General features: G+C 38.2%; 1 protein-coding gene across 4 annotated transcripts in view; it reads left to right on the plus strand.

Moving 5' to 3' along the window:
• AGO3 (argonaute RISC catalytic component 3) overlaps nucleotides 1-23,740 on the plus strand; it is a 124,312-nt gene that overhangs the window by 83,903 nt on the left and 16,669 nt on the right. For all 4 annotated transcript variants that reach the window (XM_020290527.2, XM_075996590.1, XM_075996576.1 and 1 more), the window contains 6 exons: nucleotides 2,035-2,219; nucleotides 10,690-10,849; nucleotides 12,221-12,311; nucleotides 14,418-14,612; nucleotides 15,388-15,522; nucleotides 18,027-18,128. In XM_020290527.2, the coding sequence (XP_020146116.1) occupies nucleotides 2,035-2,219; nucleotides 10,690-10,849; nucleotides 12,221-12,311; nucleotides 14,418-14,612; nucleotides 15,388-15,522; nucleotides 18,027-18,128 (868 nt within the window). The remainder of the gene's footprint in view (nucleotides 1-2,034; nucleotides 2,220-10,689; nucleotides 10,850-12,220; nucleotides 12,312-14,417; nucleotides 14,613-15,387; nucleotides 15,523-18,026; nucleotides 18,129-23,740) is intronic.

Below are 23,740 nucleotides of genomic sequence, written 5' to 3' on the forward strand. Positions count from 1 at the left end.
CATTCACATTTAGTATGACATTTAATATCTTTCACCCATCTCTTAAGTCCTTTATCATTACTCAATTTTCACATTATTCTGTACAGAAACTAAAGCATTGTATTCCTTCTGTCTCCCTGACCTTTTTTCCTGTTTCCATTCATGCAGCTCTTTACTGAAATGCCTCCTTCCTATTTCTACCTATCAATATCCTATTTGTGTTGTCACTTTATATACAACATACAATTGTGTTATAATTATTTGGCAAACTTCTCATCACCCCTCTAAAATCTAGTTTTCTTAAGAAAATGATTCTTGTCTAAATTTAAATCTCCACTTATATAAAATATGCTCATAATGAAAAATTGTTGACTGGTATAGAGAACAGTTTACCTATGGATAAATTCAGAATTTGTCTTGCCTTCCTCATGACAAGAAGAAATTAAAATGTGAAAAATAAAATGTTTTTCTGTTTAACTCTGCTCACTCTGGGTTTTATTAACCCCAAATCTCTAAATCTCTTAATAATAACTTATATTTTCTCCAAAGTTTTTATCCCTCTGCTCTCCAGTAAAATGTCATAAGGAAGGTTTATTATAACACTGTGATTATCTTATTTGACTTTGAAAGGCAAAAAACCCTACTTCCAATTGTTTCTCAAATTTAGAGTTATTATTTTCATTTTACATTCGGTTATTCATGGCTTGAATAGATGTCTCAGAATCCTTGGGTTTATGCCTCTTGTAAGTAAGGCCTGAATACAGATATTCAACTTCATACTTCTTTAATTAACCACCAGTATGGAAAAGGATAAGGAATTTCTATAAACTTCATCTCTGTCCTGAGGGAATCAGAGTGTTTTGAGCAAAGATCACTCAGATCCTTGAGTTAGGACCTTACTTGTTTTAGAAGCAAATAAAGTGATTGTTCAGCCTCCATATCATTATTCATTTATGCTAAATACAGAATTTTCTTTAAATATGAAATTGTTTTTTGGCTTTTTTCAATGTAGATGAAAGTACATTAAAATACACCTGCCTCATTTGTTTTTAAATTTTGTTTTCATGGGGGTTTTTGTTTTCTTTTGATTTTTGAGACAGGATCTCACTCTATCACATGGACTAGAGTGCAGTGGCATGATCATAGCTCACTACAACCTCAAACTCCTGGACTTGAGTGATCCTCTTGTCTCAGCCTCCTAAGTAGCTAGGACTACAGGCACATGCCTTCAAGCCTGGCTAATTTTTAAATTTTTTGTAGAGATGCGGTCTTGCTATGTTACCCAGACTGGTCTCAAACTCCTGGGCTCAAGCCATCTACCCGCCTTGGCCTCCCAAAGTGTTCCATGGTTTCATTTAGTTTTTTAAATCTCTTCTGAGGGCATAATCTTTCCCGCTATCCTAGTCTAAGACAAGTCATACTGTAGAAATTCTAGACTAGGCTATGATTTTGGCTCTAACATTAATCTGTTTGACCTTTACCAAATAATAAAAGTCTCTGAAACTGTTTTCTGATCTATAAAATGAAAATAATATTTAATCTGCCTCTTTCCTATGAATCTTGCCAGGATCAAAGTAGGAAATGTACAATAACTAAAATTTATCAAGCTTTTACTGTGATCTTAGGCAGTGTGCTAAGTGCTTTACATGCATTATCTCATTTAATTTTCATACCAACTCCCTAATGAAAGTAATCATTTTATAGATGATTATCTGTAAAATGAAATAATTTGCCTAAAATTTCATACCTAGTAAGTAGCAGAACTGGGACTGGAACTCTCCAAGCTGACTCTAGAGCTAAGCTCTTAACCAGCATACTGTATTACTAATGTACTTTATAAACTACAAAATGCCATATCACTAACTATAATATGTTTTTAGTTTGCCAAATAGATTACTGACCCACCATTGCCCTTAACATCAGTAGTCTATTGACTTCTTATCCGTGCACACAAATCTTTGCTTCATCCTCCGTTTCCTTCCCCAACTTTCCATAATACTTTGTAGGAATTGGTAACTAGACAAAGATTTTATATTTAGTGGTTTCTCCTTCTAGGGGTTTCACAGACCAGCTGCGTAAGATTTCTAAGGATGCAGGGATGCCCATCCAAGGCCAACCATGCTTCTGCAAATATGCTCAAGGGGCAGACAGCGTAGAGCCCATGTTCCGGCATCTCAAGAACACATATTCTGGGCTACAGCTTATTATCGTCATCCTGCCAGGGAAAACGCCAGTGTATGGTAAGTATATCTGAAGTCTGTGTTTTTCCTCAAGTACTTTGTATTCCTTTTAGGACTGTGTCAAAACATATCCTAAAACTTTCAAATATTAAGACATTTTATGCTACAGTATTTAAAACCATGTATTGTTATTTTACAATAAATCAGTAGAGCAAACTAAATAACCTAAGAAGAGATTGTGTGAAAATAATTACACTAGTGAAAAGAGGCATCACAAAACAATGATCATGGGAGGAATTATTTAATAAACATGGCATTGAGATAACTTGATGTTAGCATAATGTAGTGGTTTAAAAGCACAGGCTCTGGAGTCAAACTACATTGCTCAGTATTCAGGTGCTGCTGGTTGTACTACCTGTGTGATTTGGCTGAATTATTTAACCATGATAACCCTTAGTTTCCTCATCTCCAGGATTGGAATACTAATAATACCTAACCTACGTATGGCGTTATTGTAAGGATTAAATAAATCTGCATAAATAAAGGGCCTACAGTAGCACCTGTCATACAGTAAACACTCAGTAAATGTTAGATATTATTAATGTAAACAAAATAAAGTTTTGGGAGATTAGTAAGTTAAATATAAATCATTGACTCATAGAAAAATAAAGAAAATATAATTATCAAACCACTGAATTAAGTAAAATTATTTAAGTTTAGAAATAATAGAAGAAATCACAGGAAAATTATTAGAGTTGACTGCATAAAAATTAAGTTTCTGTATGTTACAAATGTACTAAAAAGGAAACCAATAGAATATGAAAAATACTTGCAGCAAATGTAAATAATAAACAACTGGTTTGTTATTAGCTAAGCTAAAATTTTCTATTATTTTAGGTTAATGAGAAAATATAAATCAAAATTTCTCAAGTAAAAACAAAACAAGTAAGGCCAGGCATGGTGGCTCACACCTGTAATCTTAATACTTTGGGAGGCTAAGGCAGGAGGATCACTTAAGGCCAGGAGTTCAAGACCAGCCTGGGCAACATAGGAAGACCCTGTCTCTACAAAAATAAAAAAATCAGCCAGGTGTTGTGGCATGCGCCTGTAGTCCCAGCTACTTGGGAGGCTGAGGCAGGAGGATTGCTTGAGCCTACAGAGTTTGAGGTTGCAGTGAGCTATGATGATGCCACTACACCCTCGCCTAGGCAGCACAGTGAGACTCTGTCTCAAAAAAACAAAACAAACAAACCAAAAAAGTAAATATATGAGAAAATACTTTTTTTTTTTTTTTTTTTTGAGACAGAGTCTCTCTTTGTTGTCCAGGCTAGAGTGAGTGCCGTGGCGTCAGCCTAGCTCACAGCAACCTCAAACTCCTGGGCTCGAGCGATCCTACTGCCTCAGCCTCCCGAGTAGCTGGGACTACAGGCATGCGCCACCATGCCCGGCTAATTTTTTTTATATATATATATATCAGTTGGCCAATTAATTTCTTTGTATTTATAGTAGAGACGGGGTCTCGCTCTTGCTCAGGCTGGTTTTGAACTCCTGACCTTGAGCAATCCGCCCGCCTCGGCCTCCCAAGAGCTAGGATTACAGGCGTGAGCCACCACGCCCGGCCGAGAAAATACTTTTATCAGCAGTTAAACAAAAGTACACATCAATAAAAGGAAACATTTTATGCTACTAAATTAGCAAATATATTTAAATATTATAATACCTAGTGCTTGTGAATATACAGTGACTCTAGTATTTTAATACATTGCTGATGACAGTATAAATTGATATTATCCTTTCTAGTAAAAGGATAACCATGTGTTCTTAGTCTGCAATTCAGTATTTCCAATTCTAAGAATCTATTCAAAGAAAAGAATTCATACTGTTATACCTGTACAGTTTTGCCATTTCTAGAATACCATTTAGTTGGAGTTACAATGTATGTAGCTTTTTCAGATTGGCTTCTTTCACTTAGCAATGTGAACTTAAGGTTCCTCCAGTTCTTCTCAGTGCTTGGTAGGTCATTTCTTTTCTTTGCTCTTCCTGAGTTCTTGCCCTTTTTTGCCTGAGCCCTGGGATCTCTACATTTGCCACATGTTGGCAGAGGTGATGGCTTCTTCAAATCAATCACTTGGTACCAAATTTTGATCATAGTTTTTATACCTTCTGATGTACTGTTTTCTTGGGAGTATTCCTGGGTTAACCCAGCCTCCTGAGTAGCTGGACTACAGGTATGTACCACTACACCTGGCTATTTTTTCTATTTTTAGTTGAGACGGAGTCTTACTCTTTCTTCGTCTGGTCTTGAACTCCTGACCTCAAGCGATCCACCTTGGCCTCCCAGAGTGCTAGTATTACAGGTGTGAGCCACCAAGTCCAGCCATTCCTTATTTTTATTTATTTATTTATTTATTTTTTGAGACACAGTCTTACTTTTTTGCCCAAGCTAGAGTGCCGTGGCATTAACCTAGCTCATAGCAACCTCAAACTCCTGGGCTCAAGCAATCCTTCTGCCTCAGCCTTCCGAGTAGCTGGGACTCAGGCATGTGCCAGCACGTCTGGCTAATTTTTTCTATATATATTTTTAGTTGGCCAATTAATTTCTTTCTATTTTTAGTAGAGATGAGGTCTTGCTCTTGCTCAGGCTGCTTTCGAACTCCAGAGCTTGAGCGATCCGCCCAGCTTGGCCTCCCAAATTGCTAGGATTACAGATGTCAACTACCTTGCCCAGCCATTTTTTTTTTTTTTTTTTTTTGAGACAGAGTCTCACTCTGTTGGCCAGCCCACAGTGCCATGGCGTCAGCCTAGCTCACAGCAATCTCAAACTCCTGGATTCAAGCAAGCCTTCTGCTTCAGCCTCCTGAGTAGCTGGGACTACAGGCATGCACCACCATGCCTGGCTAATTTTTTCTACATATTTTTAGTTGGCCAATTAATTTCTTTCTTTGTTTAGTAGAGACAGGGGTCTCACTCTTGCTCAGGCTGGTTTCAAACTCCTGACCTCAAGCGATCCTCCCGCCTCGGTCTCCCAGAGTGCTAGGATTATAGGCGTGAGCCACCACCCCTGGCCTCCTTGTTTTTAATTAAAATTTTTTCTGTAAGTCAGGCAACCCCAAAGAGGGGCAGTCATAAGACTGTTTTAGTTCTTTTAAAGGCATTTTGATAGTCTGTGGTCCAGATAAGGGGCTCACACATCTGTCCCTTTTAAGGGCCTATAAGAGTTTTGTTATTAGTCCAAAGTTTAGGATCCAGATGTGACAGACCCTGTCATTCTTAGGAACCCCAGATAAGTAACCCGTTTTAAATCTAGCCTAGTGTAGGTTCTACAAGTCCTGCTAAGCTTCCATCAGACAGGGCAAGAGAGTCCTTTTAAACCCATGAGGCAACTCAATCCAGTAGTGTCACCAGGCAACTCCAGTCCTAGGATCTTGTCATTTAAATGTGACTATTATTCATAGTTACTTATAGGTGAGTTCCTCAGCTACCGCTTGTCTATGCTTCACCACTGCCTGCCCACCCAACCCCTACCCCCGTCCCCATTGCCTCCTGCCTGGCTTGTGGGGTGCTGGAGGACAGGGCCATAGCCAAGGGTAGGAGCCCTTAGACGGCTTCTGCCTACACAGCTTGGTGCCAGTCAAATCCCTACTGTCAATTTTACCCAAGGCTCCTGTGGGAAATATTTGGATTGGAGCCACTAGTAAGTCAGGGCCCCCCCACCCGGCACCCCCTCCTTTGTCGTCTGAGTGCTGGACTTTGTCCAGTCTCGGCTATGGGTACCCTGTGGCCAAATTGAGTTTCCTGAAGGTTCTTAGAAGGAGACCATTCTCTCCCCAGAGTTATAACCTAGTGGTCAAGAGACTGAAGCCAGTCACACCCTTCCAGCCCCTCTCCAGTTGCCCAAGGCCAGGATTCACATGGGCCTCCAGCAGGGCGTCTTCCCCAGTGTGTGGGGAGATGGCAGTGGGGAGTTGGTGGCGGAGAAGTGGGTAAAGGGTTTATGTGGTCTAACCTGGTTAATTCACGTGGAGTCTGACTATCGCACCCACTGCCAGTAGAGGTCTCCTTTGTACCATTAACTTGATCCCAGGCCTTTACGCAATACAAAGGTTGTACATATGGGATCTCATCCCATTTACTTGACCATTTGACATTTCATTCACCATCCACTTTTCCTCACATTCCTGCATGTACATTGGATTACAATAACACCATTCTCTTTTAGACGTAGACTTATAAGTTGTCCATTTAGCCAAGATTTTTCCCAAGGGGCTTTCAGTTGGAGGTTCCCTATATTGTAACAAAATTCACAAACAACAAACATAAACAATAACAGGGAATTCCCAGCACAAAATGCCAAAGTCTACCAAGTGGGAACCATCCAGACAAAATCCACATTTTCTCAAATGAGAACCAACATCTCCCAATCCCCTCCCCCTAGCTTCCCTGGGAACCATACAAATGAGCTCCAAATCAAAATCAGGTTCCCTGGTTCCACTCAACCTTGTGTCTTCCACTCCAACTAATCCAACAGGAAAGTCTGAAAACCTTCCCCAAATAGGTATAATCAAGGGTTTCAGTGTGCATGCCAAGGAACTTATTCAGACAAATGACCATGGCATGTGGACATTTTTCAAATTTTTTTTCCTTAACTCAGTTCAGGTTTCGGGAAGCTGCGTCTGCTTTGCAGAGCATGGGGAGATAGGAGTTCCCTGAATATAAACAATCTTTGCAAGCAGCTGGGGTGATCCCTTGCTCTCTTACACCGAAAAGACATTGTCCCTACTGGCTTGACCTGGGGCTGCTCCCTGCCTCTTTAGTCACAGGGTACTGTTTTACCAGGGCACTGATGGGCACACCCAGGGATGCCAAATTCTGTTACTAAAAGTTCAGCACTTGACCCCGAGGCCGTGTCAGAAAAAGGAGGACAAATGGTTTAAGGAGAAGGAAAGGGAGGTTTATTAATTTGTCAGCAAATCAGGAGGATGGAAACTCCTATTGTGTCTTAAAGTGCTGTTGTCCTATCTATAAGCAGAAATGCAGAGCTTTTAAAGGGGAGGTTTCAGCTTCAGGCTATTGCTGTTTAACTACAGATGGTGGTCCTGATCCATCCCATCTCCAGTAAAGACAATCTGGTGACCTTTTTACCGTCCTCTTAGTTGAAACAGGAAAGCTAGATGTGGCTGGAATTATTTAATTGCTCTTACGCCAGTCAGATAAGGCATTGGTAAAGTCATTTCAATTGAGAGCAGGACTTAATTAAGGAAACTATTTTGGGCTTATTTCAAAATGCTTACTTTTCCTGTCCCTGCTTGAGGGGATTTTTCTCTGGCTCTTCAAGTTAAAAACCTGGTGGAGTTCCTGGTAAAACCTGTGAAAGTGTGGGTGCCTAAGACTAGGCCTCCAGGAATTTTTAATTCTCAAACTACTCTACGCTCAGCCATGACTTACAAGCACTTTACATGTCAGAGGTGTAACCAAGGTCCAGGGCAATCTTTTTTAAAACGTTAGTCTGATTTTAGCCCCTTCCCTATGTCAACAAAAAATAACCCAAGGTCTTCATAGATTTAGAGAGGAGACTTTATTTCTTATAACAGGTTACAACTTGTAGCCTGGTAATAGGCCTTTTACCAATACCAGAGGCAGGCACTTTGAAGAAGAAAAGGTGAGGACAGAAATTTATGCCAAAAGGGTTGACCATGTATACATATTTGACAGTTTACAGGAGGAGCTATAAATATTCATGAAGGGGGTCACATCCATGCAGGTTGCATGAACATGCATGTTAATGTGACCCATGTTTTTTGGGGTGGAGACTTAACATTTAAATGTATTATGATTAGATCCCATATGTCAAAAGGAAGGCACTCAAGTGTGCAGGTTCTGTAAACCAGCCAGAACCAGTCCATGATCTGTGGTCTCTTTTTTTTTTTTTTTTTTTTTTTTGAGACAAGGTGTCACTGTGTCACCCAGACTGGAATGCAGTAGTAACCTCACCATAGCTCACTGCAGCCTTGAACTCCGGGGCTCCAGTGACCCTCCTACCACAGCCTCCCTAGTAGCTGAGACTACAGTCGTGTGCTACTATGCCCAGCTAATTTTTCTATTTTTTATAGAGACAAGATCTCACTTTTGCTCAGGCTGGTCTGGAACTCTTGGCCTTAAGCAATTCTCCCACCTCAGCCTCCCAAATTGCTAGGGTTACAGGCGTGAGCCACTGTGCCCAGCCTATGATTTCTCATCAGAAGAAGCTTAACTGAAATCAGTTTCTTGTACACTGAAAGCAATATTTTGTCTGTGAAACAAGAGGGTCAGTCAGTGTCTGGTGGTTGATAAACTGCAGTTATTTTAATATTGCTTATCTCCAGGCCAATACTTACATAGCTGCTAAAGAAAAAGAAAAACCTTGTGGCAGTTAGAACATGGTTTATTCTTTAAGTGTAGGGGTACATTATTTAACCTTTGCCTGGCATGGCCTTAAGTCTTGTTTATAATTTCGTATCTTATTGCCACAAAGAGTCTGTTCTGTCAGTCTTATGATCTCTATCTTAACGTTAATGCTGGTCAATTGTGTGTAAACTGCAAAAGACAGTGTTGATAAGGAGGTCTGTCTGAGCTCCCATGGTGTCACAGCTGGGAACTCAGTTTTTTAAGTTTTCTTTGGTGTCTATTTAGATCTATTTAGTGGATCTATTTAGTGGTTAGGGAGCTTAGGATTTTATTATTAGTCCTCACCTCTCACCCCTACTTCAATAGCTTTTCATTATGTGTTTGATAAAATTGATATTTAAGATTATCTTCCAAAGGTTTACATGTCCAAATCCATGGCTTCCTCACTCTTCAGGATTCATTTTGTTCTATGTTCTTTTCCTCAAAGGGATTCCAGGTTCCCCAAGTTCCAAGAGGACTGTTCATCCTCTTCTTTATTCTTTTGTTGCTTCTCGTACTCCGCTTTCCACCCTTCACCAAATAAATCTACTGTCTTCATTTGAATTCTAGTGTAGCCATTCTTTCCTTGGGAAAGTTTTTTCTGACCTCCCTGACAAGATCAAATTCTTTCTTATTGTCTTATAGCACCTTATAACTCTTCTTTATATTACTTTCACAATTCTAATGTTAAATTTGAGCAGTTATTTAATTAATCCCTATTTAGCTACACTATAAACTCTGTGAGATCAAGAATAATGTCTATGTTGACTCACCATTGTATGTACAGAGATTTGCACAGTGCTGGTGTATATTAGATGCTCATTAAAATTTTGTTGGATGGGCCTGGCGCGGTGGCTCACGCCTGTAATCCTAGCTCTCTGGGAGGCCGAGGCGGGCGGATTGCTCGAGGTCAGGAGTTTGAAACCAGCCTGAGCAAGAGCGAGACCCCGTCTCTACTATAAATAGAAAGAAATTAATTGGCCAACTAATATATATAGATAAAATTAGCCGGGCATGGTGGCGCATGCCTGTAGTCCCAGCCACTTGGGAGGCTGAGGCAGAAGGATTGCTTGAGCCCAGGAGTTTGAGGTTGCTGTGAGCTAGGCTGATGCCACGGCACTCATTCTAGCCTAGGCAACAAAGCGAGACTCTGTCTCAAAAAAAAAAAAAAAAATTTTGTTGGATGACTGAATTAGCCTTTTTGGAAGATAGTTTGTCAGTATCATATAAAAATGTTTAATCTATGTATCTTCTGACCCCCTCAATTTTACTTATAGAAATTTACCGTGAAGGTATGGTTATACAACAAACAAAACTTTACAAGGATATTATTCATAGCATTGTTAGAAATAATGAAAAGTGGGAACAACCTAGAAATATATCAGTGTATGACAGGTTAGATACATTGTGGCATTTGAAAACAGAAAAACTGCTGCTGTTATAAATAATAAGGGCAACCTGTATATGGAGATTGAAAACCATACTATATTATTAAGTGAAAATGACAAGTTGAAAATAGAATGTTTAGCATGTTGCCAGTTTTGATTTTAAAGTGTTTTCCATGTATTTTATATACAAGTTATGTACACTGAAACCTTTATAGTAATTATAGTGGCAGAGAAGGGTAAAGGAACAGAGACCTTTTATTCTTTACAATTACATTATAATACTTCTGCATTTTAAATTAAAAATAGGAGAATAGGATTGAAAGCTCTAAGTATACTGTGATTCTGAATTCATTAAAATAATATAAATGAGAAAATTACTGGAAGAGAATACACTAAAATAACAATGGATTATGTATATTTTTCTCTTATGCTTTTTCAGTTATTTTGGTTATACTATTTTTATGATGGTAAAAATAAACTTTTTTTACACAAAAAAGGAAACAACTGGAAAAATTATCACTAAATAAATACTTAAGCTAATCTACAAGGCAGTATGCTTCAAATTTTAACAGCATCATTTTAGTACTTTTGGTGTAATTTTGGGTGCCCTGTAAATATAATGATATATTTCAAGAGAGAAACATAGTAGTTTTATTTTCAGTAAATAAACTTATTTCAGATCGTTTTTCTGACTAGAGGTATTTACATTTGTTCCATAGCGGAGGTGAAACGTGTAGGAGATACGCTTTTGGGAATGGCTACACAGTGTGTTCAAGTTAAGAATGTAATAAAAACATCTCCTCAAACTCTCTCAAACTTGTGCCTAAAGATAAATGTTAAACTCGGAGGAATCAATAATATTCTTGTACCTCATCAAAGGTAAAAAAAGCTAATCACTTTTGAAAATAGTCATTATTTTTATATCTTCATTTGTCTATATATGGCCTTATCTAACTATAAGATCTATGTGAGAGACAACTTTAATGATATCTGCCATGGGAGATACATAGACATTTTGACAAAAAATTAAAATAGTTTGGATTGGCAAGGTTAAGAGATTACCTTGTGAATCCTATGTGGGAACCTGAGGAAACAAAGAGAGATTACCTTGTGAAAATTCGCCTCTCTCCCCGAATTTTCATTTATTTGCCTAGCTAGAAAGTATTGAGAATTGTATTTATTTCTCACTGGAGAGCCCAGCTTGAAGAATTTTCTCTTTATTTGAAGTCATCTTCAACCTGGTTTCATGAGGCTGCTCACTTACGCAGAATGTGAAGGAGGAAAGAAGGAGTTGAGGGGGCATATGGCTAGTCAGTTAAGTAAGCCATACCAACACCCACACTATAATCAGTGAGACAACATGTTGCTATTAGATTGCCCTCTTTAGAGCTAGAGTTCTTTGGAAGTATGAAACATCATGACCTAGAAACAGGAAGTAGCTGATTATACAGCTTGCTAGGGAAGAAGCTGCTTTTCAGAGAATTGAACAACAGATTTCCTTTTAATAGTTGAAGCAGTTAGGGCTCAAAAAAGCTAAGTATCTTGACCAGTATCCACCACAAGTAAGCATTAGAATAAGGATTGACCCATGTATGTTTGACACAAAAGTCCTTTTTTTCCTGTTTCTCCATGCTACCTCTACTTCCTATCTCTGTTAAATATGAGATCATAAATGAAGTGACTATAGAATTTTATCAAGTCTATGACAACTTAGAGACAGTCCTTTGAATCTTAAAGGATATGGTTTTAAAATAAAAGGAAATACTAGCTACTTTATTAAAAGATGCTACTCAAATTTATACTTTTGGCAAGAGTAGTAGCCTCTCAAAATCCCTTCTAGTCTAAAGTTTAATTACATTCCTTTTCTCCTTGAGAGATTACAAAGGCTCAAAATGTTAAGTAGATTTTAAAAGATTGATAAAAGTTGGTGGATTAATATGAGGAAGTTTATCATTTTGTGCCTATTATGGAGAACACTAGCATAAGTTGCCCTTTGCAACCACCAGCACTACTTCTTAAGATAAAAAGAACTGCTCTAAAACTTTGGTGATAGACCCAGCTTTTACCTCATTGACTAGAGATTTGTGAGTGAAGAAGATAAAGCAGTCAATAGTTCAGGCCCCTGAAGCTGTCTAAGTAGGACTTCCTCTATGCTGTCAATAGCTTACAATTGTGTTGCTGTTGTGGAAAACAGATAAATGGATAGTAAAAAAAATGAAATATCTAACTGTTTTAAAAATTGTTTTTAAGACCTTCTGTGTTCCAGCAACCAGTGATCTTTTTAGGAGCAGATGTTACACATCCACCTGCTGGTGATGGAAAGAAGCCTTCTATTGCTGCTGTGAGTGTCATTAGGCATTTTCTAATTTTCTTTGTAGCCAACTTTTGTGAATGTTCTTCGGGGGTTTTGTTTACTTGCTTATTTTTGAGACGGAGTCTTGTTCTGTTGCCAGGGCTAGCGTACAGTGGCATCATCATAGGTCACTCATTGTAACCTTAAACTCCTGGGCTCAGGCAATCCTCCTGCCTCAGCCTCCTGAGTAGCTGGGACTACAGGTATGGCTAATACCACCATGCCTGGCAAATTTTTGTATTTTTTGTAGAGATGGGGTCTCCCTTTTGTTCAAGCTCTCAGCCTCACGCAATCTTCCTTTGATGGCCTTCCAAAGTGCTAGGATTATAGGTGTGATCCACCACGCCCAGCCTCTGAATTCTTTAGTTTAATATTAATACTGCTACTCCTTCTTTTAACATCTGCCTATATTATATCTTTGCCCACCTCTACCATTTGTAACTTTTCTGTGTCAGTTTATTTCTTATAAACTTGAGAAAGCTTGATGCTATTTTTCCCATTTTGAAAATCTCTTGGTTTTAACAAATGTCAACATTTTGAAAATGATAACATATTTTAGGCATACTTGATAAACTTTAGAAGTTAAACTATAAGACTTTTTATATTTTTTCTGTCATCCATTATAATCTATATATAAATTTTAAGTTTTAATTTTATAAATCTTATCCTGGAAAATGATAATAATTAAAATTTTCACTTCAGGATTCCAAAGGTATTTTAATTAGTGAAGAAAATTGGTTTTTATCTATTAATAATTGTATTGCTTTGTATTCTTAATGTTATGCATGAATTGTTTTCATTTCAAGTGTTCTAGTGGTAGTATTGAGCCATCTCTGATATTCATAAAAATGCTCTTATAGAAAGTACAATGATAAATTCAAAAGACTTACCTTAGGTTTGCTACTTTGGAGTCATTTTCCAAGAAAGTTTAAGCATATTTTAATTCTTTTGAACTTCTGGTGGTCATTTCCCTTTTCTGCTAAATCCTTCTCTACCAAATACCCACTTTTCTTTTATGGTTAGCAGAAGTCTTATAAATAGAATTTATTAATTGATTCATTTTGCTATATGGCTTCTCCCAAGAACTTAGAGAGCAGTGTGAGAAACAAATATAAGTAATAAAAGTCACATAATATAATAGGTACTACCATTATAGTGAGGTATTAAAATTTAGATTACACAAACCTAGTATGTTTGGGGAATGTTGAGAAATACAGGGAATTAGAATGTAGTCTAGCAGGCTGTACAGCTAGTAAGCTTTTTGTAAGGCATTTTGTGCTATCAGAGGGTTTTGGATTTATTCTTTAGTAGTGAGATACCTTTCAAGGTAAAGAAGTGGTCACAGTTTCATTTTTGAATTATCACTTTGGTATAGACTACCCTGGAAGAAAGAGAGTCTAGAGACAGACTGACCAGCCTAGGCTCTGATCAGAATGATGTTATAAGTTCATGCTTTGAGGTTTTTCTTTCCTCCAAAGACATAACAGTATTAAACAAGACACAGAAGGAGAAAATTAAGATAGCTAGTCTCAAAACCAAGATTAACTTCTCTGAGGACCAGATATAGAACACAGATACATCATAGTAAGACTGAGGATAGATTTAGGCCTCTGGTCTAGCTAGGATACAGCAATAAGAGACAGAAAATTCTGATTTTAAAATTTATGAAGCATGACAGTTCTAAGATGATCCTAAAGTCTTAAGTATGGCTTATGGAGATGGGTTGCTAAAGTGGAAGAAATACAAAGAAATCAGTGGTTTGAATTGGTCAGCTTTTTTACTTATTTCATTTCTCTTATTCTCTTTATGCATCTTTTTTTAAATCTTTTTCTTTCCTCACTAATCTTTAATTCTACCAACAATACATAGAATCTAATTGTTAAATATAAAGTTCAGCCTACTTATAGGAAACTATTAATAGTTTTTGACTCTATACTGGGTCTTTTATTCTGTTCTTCACTGGGAATTATCTATTTTTATTACTCTCAAAGTAAACTGATAAAGAGTAAGGTTATAGTAAAATTAAAATGTAAATGAAATCCATGTAGTTTTAATTATCTTCATTTCTTTTTTACTTTACTTTTCCCATCTTAGGTTGTAGGTAGTATGGATGCCCACCCAAGCAGATACTGTGCCACAGTAAGAGTTCAGAGACCCCGACAGGAGATCATTCAGGACTTGGCCTCTATGGTCCGGGAACTTCTCATTCAATTTTATAAGTCAACTCGGTTCAAACCTACTCGTATCATCTTTTACCGGGATGGTGTTTCAGAAGGACAGTTTAGGCAGGTTGGTTGCCTAGAATCTGATCAGACTATGGTTAGATCAGATACTGTGTTTATGGTATGGTGTCTATTCCTAGTTAAAAGCCTTAAGTTGAGAGTTTCCAAGATTAAAATTTGATGTTTCATTAGATTTTTCCTCCACCGCCCCCCCCTTCTGAGAGACAGGGTCTTGCTCTGGTGTCCAGGCAGTCTGGAATGCAGTAGTGTGATCATAACCACTGCAGCCTTGAACTCCTGGGCTCAGGTGATCCTCCTGCCTCAGCCTCCAAGTAGCTAGTACTACAGGTTCATGCCACCACACCTGGATAATTTTTTTATTTTTTGTAGAGATGCAGTCTCGCTGTGTTGCCCAGGCTGGTCTCAAATTCCTGGCCTCAAGCGATCCTCCTGTCTCAGCCTCCCAAAGTGCTAGGATTACAGGCGTGAACTGTCACACCTGGTCTCTTTGGATTTTTGAAAAGAATTATTATTCTCTGGTTTGGGGGGTACAAGTTTCATATGTATCTGTTAAATCAAGTTTATTAATTTTATTACTCAAATCTTCTGTATCTCAGCCTGAATTTTCTCTTTTTAAATGTTCATTATGGATATGTAAGCCTCGATTGCTAAGACCATGCTCTGATAATAGTTAAATGGAATAGAGAAGTATATTTACTATAGCTGTAGAGTGATTAAATTAAGAAATCCTGTGGCTAGAGCATTATCTTACTTCAAAATATGTAAAAGCGAACAGCTGACTATATTGAGTTTTTCCATTTCATCTTCTCTCCATTTCATAGGTATTATATTATGAACTACTAGCAATTCGAGAAGCCTGCATCAGTTTGGAGAAAGACTATCAACCTGGAATAACCTATATTGTAGTTCAGAAGAGACATCACACTCGATTATTTTGTGCTGATAGGACAGAAAGGGTAATCTCACATCTGTTGTAATATTATAAGCCAACTTTATTTAACATAGTTCACAGAGCACTTAACAGGGACCCTCTGCCAATAACAGGGTTTCCAATATGTAGTAGCAGATTTCAACAATTAGATTGTAATTATAGAAGCATCAGAACAGAATAATTGTTACTTTTTAGCTTTCTAGAATTTCTATAATGCTCCAAATGTTCAAAATCCAATTCTGCATTTTTGTGGTAAAGAAACTCATAGTTTTAAAATTGTTCTTTATTCTACTCATAGTTTCCTTGTATGTTCAGGGAAAGAGGTGCATTGTCTTTTTAAAATATCTTTTAAAAATTAGGTTTTTTAAAAAGTGGAAGTTCATACAAACTATATCACGGTTTTATACCATGCTTCTTTTAAAAATCACAGAATTGTTTTCTGCATTTTATAATGTGAACATATGTTTTTATAATTAGGATGGAAAGAGAAATATAAATACATAGAGAAATATGTCTTCTTATGTGTGTATAGCATAGGCAAGTATAGCAATCTTGCTGTCATTTTCAGTGCCCTATCCCATCTACTCCCATTATGCAAATCTTGGAGCAGAGAAATCTGAGAGTAACAAGTGTCAGTGTCCCCGCAATAGAAAGGAGAGTGTCTTGTCTTTGGTATATATGCTCATTGTGCACCTTTGGGCAGGCGGCTTATATGTCTGTGCCTGTTTCCTTCTCAGTAAGATTGGATAATAGTAAGATCTACCTTGTTTGGCTTGTTGAGAGAATTAAATAAAATATGTAATATACTTAAAACGGTGCTTGTCACATACTAAGTACTCAATAAAGGTTAGCTAGTTGTAGAGTGGTGGTGATAGTGGTAGTAATAGAGAAGAAGAAATATTAATAGCAGACATTGTTCTAAGTATTATTTACAAGTTTAATTGATTTAATCCTCAAAAACAACACTGAGATAGTTATTATCATCTCATCTTGTTCATGAGAAGGTTGGCACACAGAGGTTAAATAACCTCCCAAGGTTATAAAGTTAGTGATTAGTAGAGATAGTACTCAAACCCAGGCAATCTAGCTCCAAAGTGCTGTTAACCACTGTTAAGAGAAGTGCTCTATACCACCTCTCTAATAGCAATAGTTGTAGTTTCCTTATGGCCTCCAGGTTGTTAAAGGCCTTTGCCCCCAAATTACTACATTACATTTCTATACCTAGAAAACCAAAGCTTTCTCCAAAAGTAGGATTAGGAAAACATGTTAGATTTAATGATTTAATATCTGCTATTTAGTTGTGCCACTCATTTGTTTGCTTTTCTTTCACCTTTGCTCTAAATACTACTACCAATAAGAGATGGGAGATGATTACAGATGAAGAAACAGAGGCACAACAAAGTAAAATGCCATGCCCTACACCACACAACTAGCAATTGTTGGCAGCATTCTGCTGTCTGTCTAAGTAGAGTACAACTCTTTGTATCAGTTAGATTTATGTGTTGATAATTTATTAGAGTTAAGATTTTTTTTAAGACTAGGCATAATTGAGTAGATTATGAACTGTTTTCTTTGTTTTGTGCTTGGCAAAAGCTAACTGCTTGGTCCACGCAGCTGTAATTCAAGCTATTACCTGATAGCAGTCCATTACATGACAGAAATAATGTCTGAGTCAGTAAAGTAGTTTCTGACTTGCTACCCTTGTAAACCTAGACTTATAGTTAATGATTTTAAATATATTTGGGATAAGGAGGTTAAAGGTAGGTGTAATAAGAATGTTTATTTTATTGGGAGCTTTGCATCATCCAGAAGTTTGAATCATTTCAGTCACATCATATCCACTCAGAAAATCATGGTTTCTGTTCTCTTCCAAGATGTTGAAACTGATAGTATGAAATAAAAGGAATAGGGCCTTTGTAGTCATTTCATTATTTGAATCCCAATTCTCTCCTTTATTGTGTTCTGTTGGGCAAATATTTTATAATCCTGAGTCTTAGTTTTCCTCAACAAATGGGAATAATACCTAACTTGTAGGATTGTTATCAGGATATAGAAATAATGTATTTAAAGTGCCTGGTGTATAAATGGTTAACAAATGGTGACTATTAATGTTGTTATCAACATTCTTTCTCTATAACCATATAGTTTTCTCCAAGAAAAATGCTAAATATCTCATAAATTACACATTCAAAAGTACCCATCATACACAGGTACCATAAATTGGGAACACTTAAAGTTAACTTAAAAATTTTTTTAAATTTCTTTCACCCATATTGAGATCAACTACCACCTAACCAATAGTAGAGACTATATATAATGCTTTGTTATTTATCGTCACTCACTTTCAGCAACATTTGAGAATAGGAAACAGGACCTGCATACGGTCTGCTCTTAATGTCTGTGTAAGTAATACTTCAAGCTGCAACTAATGAAACATGGGATCAACCCATATATTTATATATTTTTTGAAAGTGCTTTCAGATAAAATTGTTACCTTTTTCTTGTTTGTTTAAATTTTGACAAATCTAGGTTGGAAGAAGTGGCAATATCCCAGCTGGAACAACAGTTGATACAGACATTACACACCCATATGAGTTTGATTTTTACCTCTGTAGCCATGCTGGAATACAGGTAAGCCAGCATTTTGGGTAAAAGATTTTAATTCAAGAACTTCCATTCTTAGGTGTATTTTTTAAATCTCAGGAAAAGGAGAAAGAAGTACTCTTCTGTTTCCACATGAAATTAGATGAAACTTCCAGTAAGTAACCTTTTCCTTATCTTGAGAGGAGCTTAGGGGCTTATTTTTATGAAATTACCAGAATATAAGTAGTTTAATAGAATGAATCTCCCCAAAATGGGCCCTTAATTTAATCTAAAACTTTAAAAATTTTTAAAGTACCTGGTTGTTCCTTTGGCATATATATGCCTCTTTGCCACGCTTCTTATTTTTTAAGTTACAGGGTCTCACTATGTTGCCCAGGCTGGACTGGAGCTCCTGAGCTCAAGCAATCCTCCTGCCTCAGCCTCCCAAGTAGATGGGACTACAAGCAGAGGGAACCATGCCTGGCTAGTGATAATGTTTTATAGAAAACTTTGACATTTGTTGGTAGATACTGAGTATGTGAAAGGGTTTAATTATAGAATTATAGCTTTAAGGTTCAGCTAAATAATTTGTAAAGTCTATTCTTTTCAGAAAATCTTTTCATTATTTTGATAGCTTTACAATTGGTAGAACATAAGTTTTAATCTAGTGCTTCTCTGGCCAGACATGATGGCTCAGGCCTGTAATCCTAGCAATTTGGGAGGGTGAGGTAGGAGGATTGCTTGAGGCCAGGAGTTTAAGACCAGGCTAAGCACAAGCAAGACCGTATCCCTACAAAAAAATTAGAAAAAAGTGGTGGCAGGTGCCTGTGGTCCCAGCTACTCAGGAGGTAGAGGCAGACGGATCGCTTGAGCTTAGGACTTTGAGGTTGCAGTGAGCTATATGAGTATACCACTGCACTCTAGCCCCAGGAACAGAGCAAGACCCTGTCTCAAAAAAAAAAAAAAAATTAGTGCTTATCAAACTTTCTGACAACAGAGAGTAAACCCCCATTCCCAGAATATCGGCGAGGATGTAGCCCAAAACTATTTTAGGTAATTTGCTGTAGATTAGGAGAGAAATGTCAGTAAGATGTACCTTATTGTACAGCTGTGTATTACAGCTTTATATGTCTCACATATACTAACCTGTTTCAGACTTGTGTCTTTAAATTACTGTTCAACTCATTTATCATGTTCTTAATCTGCTCCTCTTTACAATCGATATTGTACATTTTCAGTGTGAGAAGTAACAGTCAATTAGCAAAAAATAAGTTAACAGTAGGTCCAGAGGAAGTGACATCAGCAAGATGGCAAAGTAGAAGCCCCTAGCACTTGTCTCCCTCACAAAGACAGCCACAACAACAGGTAAACAACTCCATTTTAACTAAAATAACTGAGCGAGTATACCAGAGTATATCAGAGGTGTAACAGAAACCCTGGTGAGCACAGAAACTTGGGATGGCTGCATTGAGAACAGAAGGAAAAGTCGGGCCTCCACCACCCTCATACCCCAACTGGGATTAGCTGAGAGCCAGGAGGAACTTCTTCCTATGGAAGGGGTTAAGCGGGAAGATTTCAGCAGTTCCTCTCAACACCTTGGACACCTACAGACCTCACCACACTGTGGTACACTATAGTCCTCATAAGAATAAAGCCCAGGTGAGGGAGCTACTTGGAGTCCACATAATTGTGCATTCCCCCAGAGAAGGAGCCAACACTGTGTCCCACCCTCTGTGGCCCATGCACCTATTGCACTACCCCACTTAGAATTGGCACTACAGCTAGAGTATGTCATGCTCCAGGGCCAAGTAGCCAAGGCTCCCCCGTATCCCAAAGCTAAGCTGCCGTTGTGTCCCACCCTTGAAGACCCAAGCCAAGCCGTGAGCACCTGTTATACCTGTGGCCATGGGGCCATGTAGAGATAGAGCTATTCTACTTATCCCCTCCCTCTGGCCCCTTTGGCTGGAGCTAAAGCAGTACCCTACCTCCTGGGAAAATAGTACCTTGACTTCTCAGAGCAGTCACATCTCCCTGGTGCCTAAGTTGTAATAGTGCCCTCCATCCTAGGAAATGGTGCCTTGGCCACCCAAAGCAGTCATGCACCCTAGTACCTAAGCTGAAGCAGTACCCTGCATCCCAGGGAAGTGTTGCCTGAGGCACCTAGAACAGTCACACCTTCCTCAGGCCTGAGCTGAAGTGGCACTTTGCCCCCTGGGGAATAATTGGTGCCCTAGCTAAGCTGAACACCTATGCATCCCAGGGCTGAACTGATGTAGTACTCTGCATCCCAAGGAGCAGCAGTGGCTGAGCTGAGACACCCTACTCTACAGGCCAGAAACTCTAGTAATCTTCTTTCCTGGAGCTGGACTAGCTGAAACACCCTTCTCCCTGGGAAGTGGAGTTACTGCTGTGTTGTTCCCAGCCCTCCTCCTCCCTAAACCCAAACAACAGCTATGCTCTACCATTCTGAAGTATTTGCTGCCATTGCATCTGGCCTCACAGAGTCTGAGATACTGCTAAGCCCCATCATCTCAGTGCCTAGAGTTACTACTGCATGGTGCCTTTTCCCCTGGGACCCAAGTGGCCATTGAGCCCTATTGGGTCTGGTTCTCAAATTGCACCCATATTCTGTTTCCCAGGCACAAATCTCCTAAGTACCCTTCTTCCCTGGAGTCAGGCCAGTGATATGCCCTGTCCCACATGAGTAGAATCACAGCTACAACCTGGCCCCCTGGGCCAGAGCTCCTAGTGGGTGCCTTAGAGTTGCAGATCTTGGCCTCTGTGGGCAACCTACATTCAACCTTGCCATAGAGAGCAAACCTATACCCCAAAACTCAGGTGCCATGAAAGGTTTTTTGTTTTGTTTATTTTTATTTCAGGATATTATGAGGGTACAAACATTTTGGTTACTTTTTGTGTCTTTGCCTCATCACCCAAGTGAGGATTAGAGGCATGCCCGTTCCCTCTACAGTGCTCACCACATCCATTATTTGTGAGTTTACCCCCCTCTAACCCCCTAATCCCTGGAGAATATTACTACTGTGTGAGCTATAAAAGGTTTGTGAGACCCTGAGCCTAGAACCCTTGCCCCACAACTACTCTCAGCGCCTGCGCATGCAACCCAGTGCAGCTGCAGCTGCTTATAGGTTGGGTCAGACCTTGCACCAAGAGGGATCCCTTTGGCTAAGTCTCCCCATTGTGAGCAAAACAAAAACAGGAAGACCCCAAAAGCCCTCAATACAGAGGACATGAAGAACCTTCACCACCACTTCTGTTGCCACAGACTTCTACAGTGTAGGCCACTGAGGCCACCACAATTATTGCTGAGATTGAACACAGCTAAAGAAGCATCAGAGACTATACCACATGTTAGAAACAGAGTCACTACACTCTTCCCAACTTGCATGCTAAAACCCAGCTACAGGTGAAAGTCTTTCTCTACAAGAGCCACTCTAGAAATTTTGGTAGAGATTGGAGATTGTTCCACCAGATCCATAAACAACAATGCAGGGACACAAAAAACATGAAAAAGCAATGAAACATGACACCACCTAAGGACCATAACAACTCTCTACCAACAGACCCAAATAAAAAGGAAATCAATGAATTGCCAGAAAAGGAATTCAAAATAACGATCCTAAGAAAACTCAATGAGATACAATAAAATAAAGACAGACAATTCAGTGAAATCTGGGGGGAAAGTCACAGTGTAACAAGAAATTAGCAAAGAGAGAGAAATCATAGAAACAAAGAACTAAACAAATCTGCAGCTGAGGAATTCAGTAAAACATAAATACAATAGCTGCAACAGCAAGATTTGATGAAGCAGAAAAAAATCTCTGAATTTGAAGATAGGTTGTTTGAAAATTACCCAGTCAGAGAAGAAAAAGGAAGAATGAAAAAGTTTAAAGAAAGCCTATAATACTTATGGGACACCACTAAACAAATATTTGTATTATGGGAGTTCCAGAAGGAGAAGAGAAGGGGAAAGGTGTAGAATACCGATTTAATGAAATAATAGCTGAAAACTTCCAAGTCTGAGGAGACATACTAACATCTAGTCCCCACAGGTCCACCCAAAAAAAGGTTCTCCCAGAGATACATTAGTCAGATTGTCAAATCAAAGACAAAGAATTCTAAAAACAGCAAAAGAAAAGTGTCAAGTCAACATATAGAGGAATCTCCATTAGACTAACAATAGTCCCCACAGAAACCTTACAGACAAGGAGAGAATGGAAGGATATATGCAATGTGCTAGGGGGGAAAAAACTGTTCAATCAAAATACTATACCCAGAAAAATCATCCTTTAGAAATGAGGGAGAAAGACAAGCAAAATCAAAGAATTCATCACCACTAGATTAGCCTTGCAAGAAATGCCCAAAGGACTCCTACATCTAGAAGTGAAAAGGTGATAATCACTATCCTGGAAACACATGAAAATATAAAACCGGAAGAGCAGATACCCAAAGGAGAAAGAGAAAGGAATCAAATTATCACTACAGAAAACCACCAAACCACAATAATAAACAATAAGAGAGGAAGAGAGGAACAAAGGGTACACAAAACAACCAGAAAACAACAAAATGACAAGAAGTATCAACCTTGAATGTTAATGGATTAAATTCCCCACTGAAAAGATATAGACTGAATGCTGCCTTCAAGGAATTCATTACACCTATTAAGACAAATAGAAACTGAAAGTGAAGAGATAGAGAAAGGTATCCAAACCAAAAGCAAGCAGGATTAGCTATACTTAATATCAGATAAAAACAGACTTTAAGTCAAAAACTATAAAGAGAGACAAAGAAAGTCATTATATAAAGACAAAGAGATCAATTCAGCAAAAGGATATAGCAGTTTAAAAACTTACATGTACCCAACACTGAACCACCCAGATATATAAAACAGATATTACTGGATCTAAAGGGAGAGATAGACTAATACAATAATAGTTGGGAACTTAAAACACCCCACTGTCGCCATTGGATGTATTATCTAGACAGAAAATCAACAAGGAAACATTGTGTTTATTTATTTTATTATTTTATTTATTTTTTAAAATTTTTTGTAGAGATTTGATCTCACTGTGTTGTCCAGACTGGTTTCTAACTACTGGCCTCAAGTGACCCTCCCTCCTCAGCCTCCAAAAGTGCTAGAATTATAGACATGAGCCACCAAGCCTGGCTGAAGTTTATTTTTTCCAATCACTCAATCACTACTTTTAACTTTACCAGTAACAGATCCTTTAATGACATATTGGCCAAATTCCATAACTTCTTAACACTTTCAGTTATTTTACTAGTGTTTACAGCTCAGTCCCATTCCCCAACTCCCCATTGTATTTTGAGGTAAAATTCCCATGCAGTCACACAATATTTGGCCTTTTGTGCCTGATTTATTTCACTTAGCATAATGTCTTCAAGGTTCATCCATGTTGTAATATGTGTCAAAGTTTTCTTTTTCAGGCTGAATAATATTCCATTGTGTGTAAATACCACATTTTATTTATCTACTCATCCATGGAGGGACACTTGAGTTGCTTCCCTGATTTGGTTATTATGTATAATGCTGCTGAACATAGACACCTTTTTTTTTTTTTATGAACATAGACACCTTTTAGGCATCTGTTTTGAGTCCCTGCTTTCGCTCCTTTTCAGTA

The sequence above is a fragment of the Microcebus murinus genome, chromosome 2, assembly GCF_040939455.1.
Source record: "Microcebus murinus isolate Inina chromosome 2, M.murinus_Inina_mat1.0, whole genome shotgun sequence".
NCBI lineage: Eukaryota > Metazoa > Chordata > Mammalia > Primates > Cheirogaleidae > Microcebus > Microcebus murinus.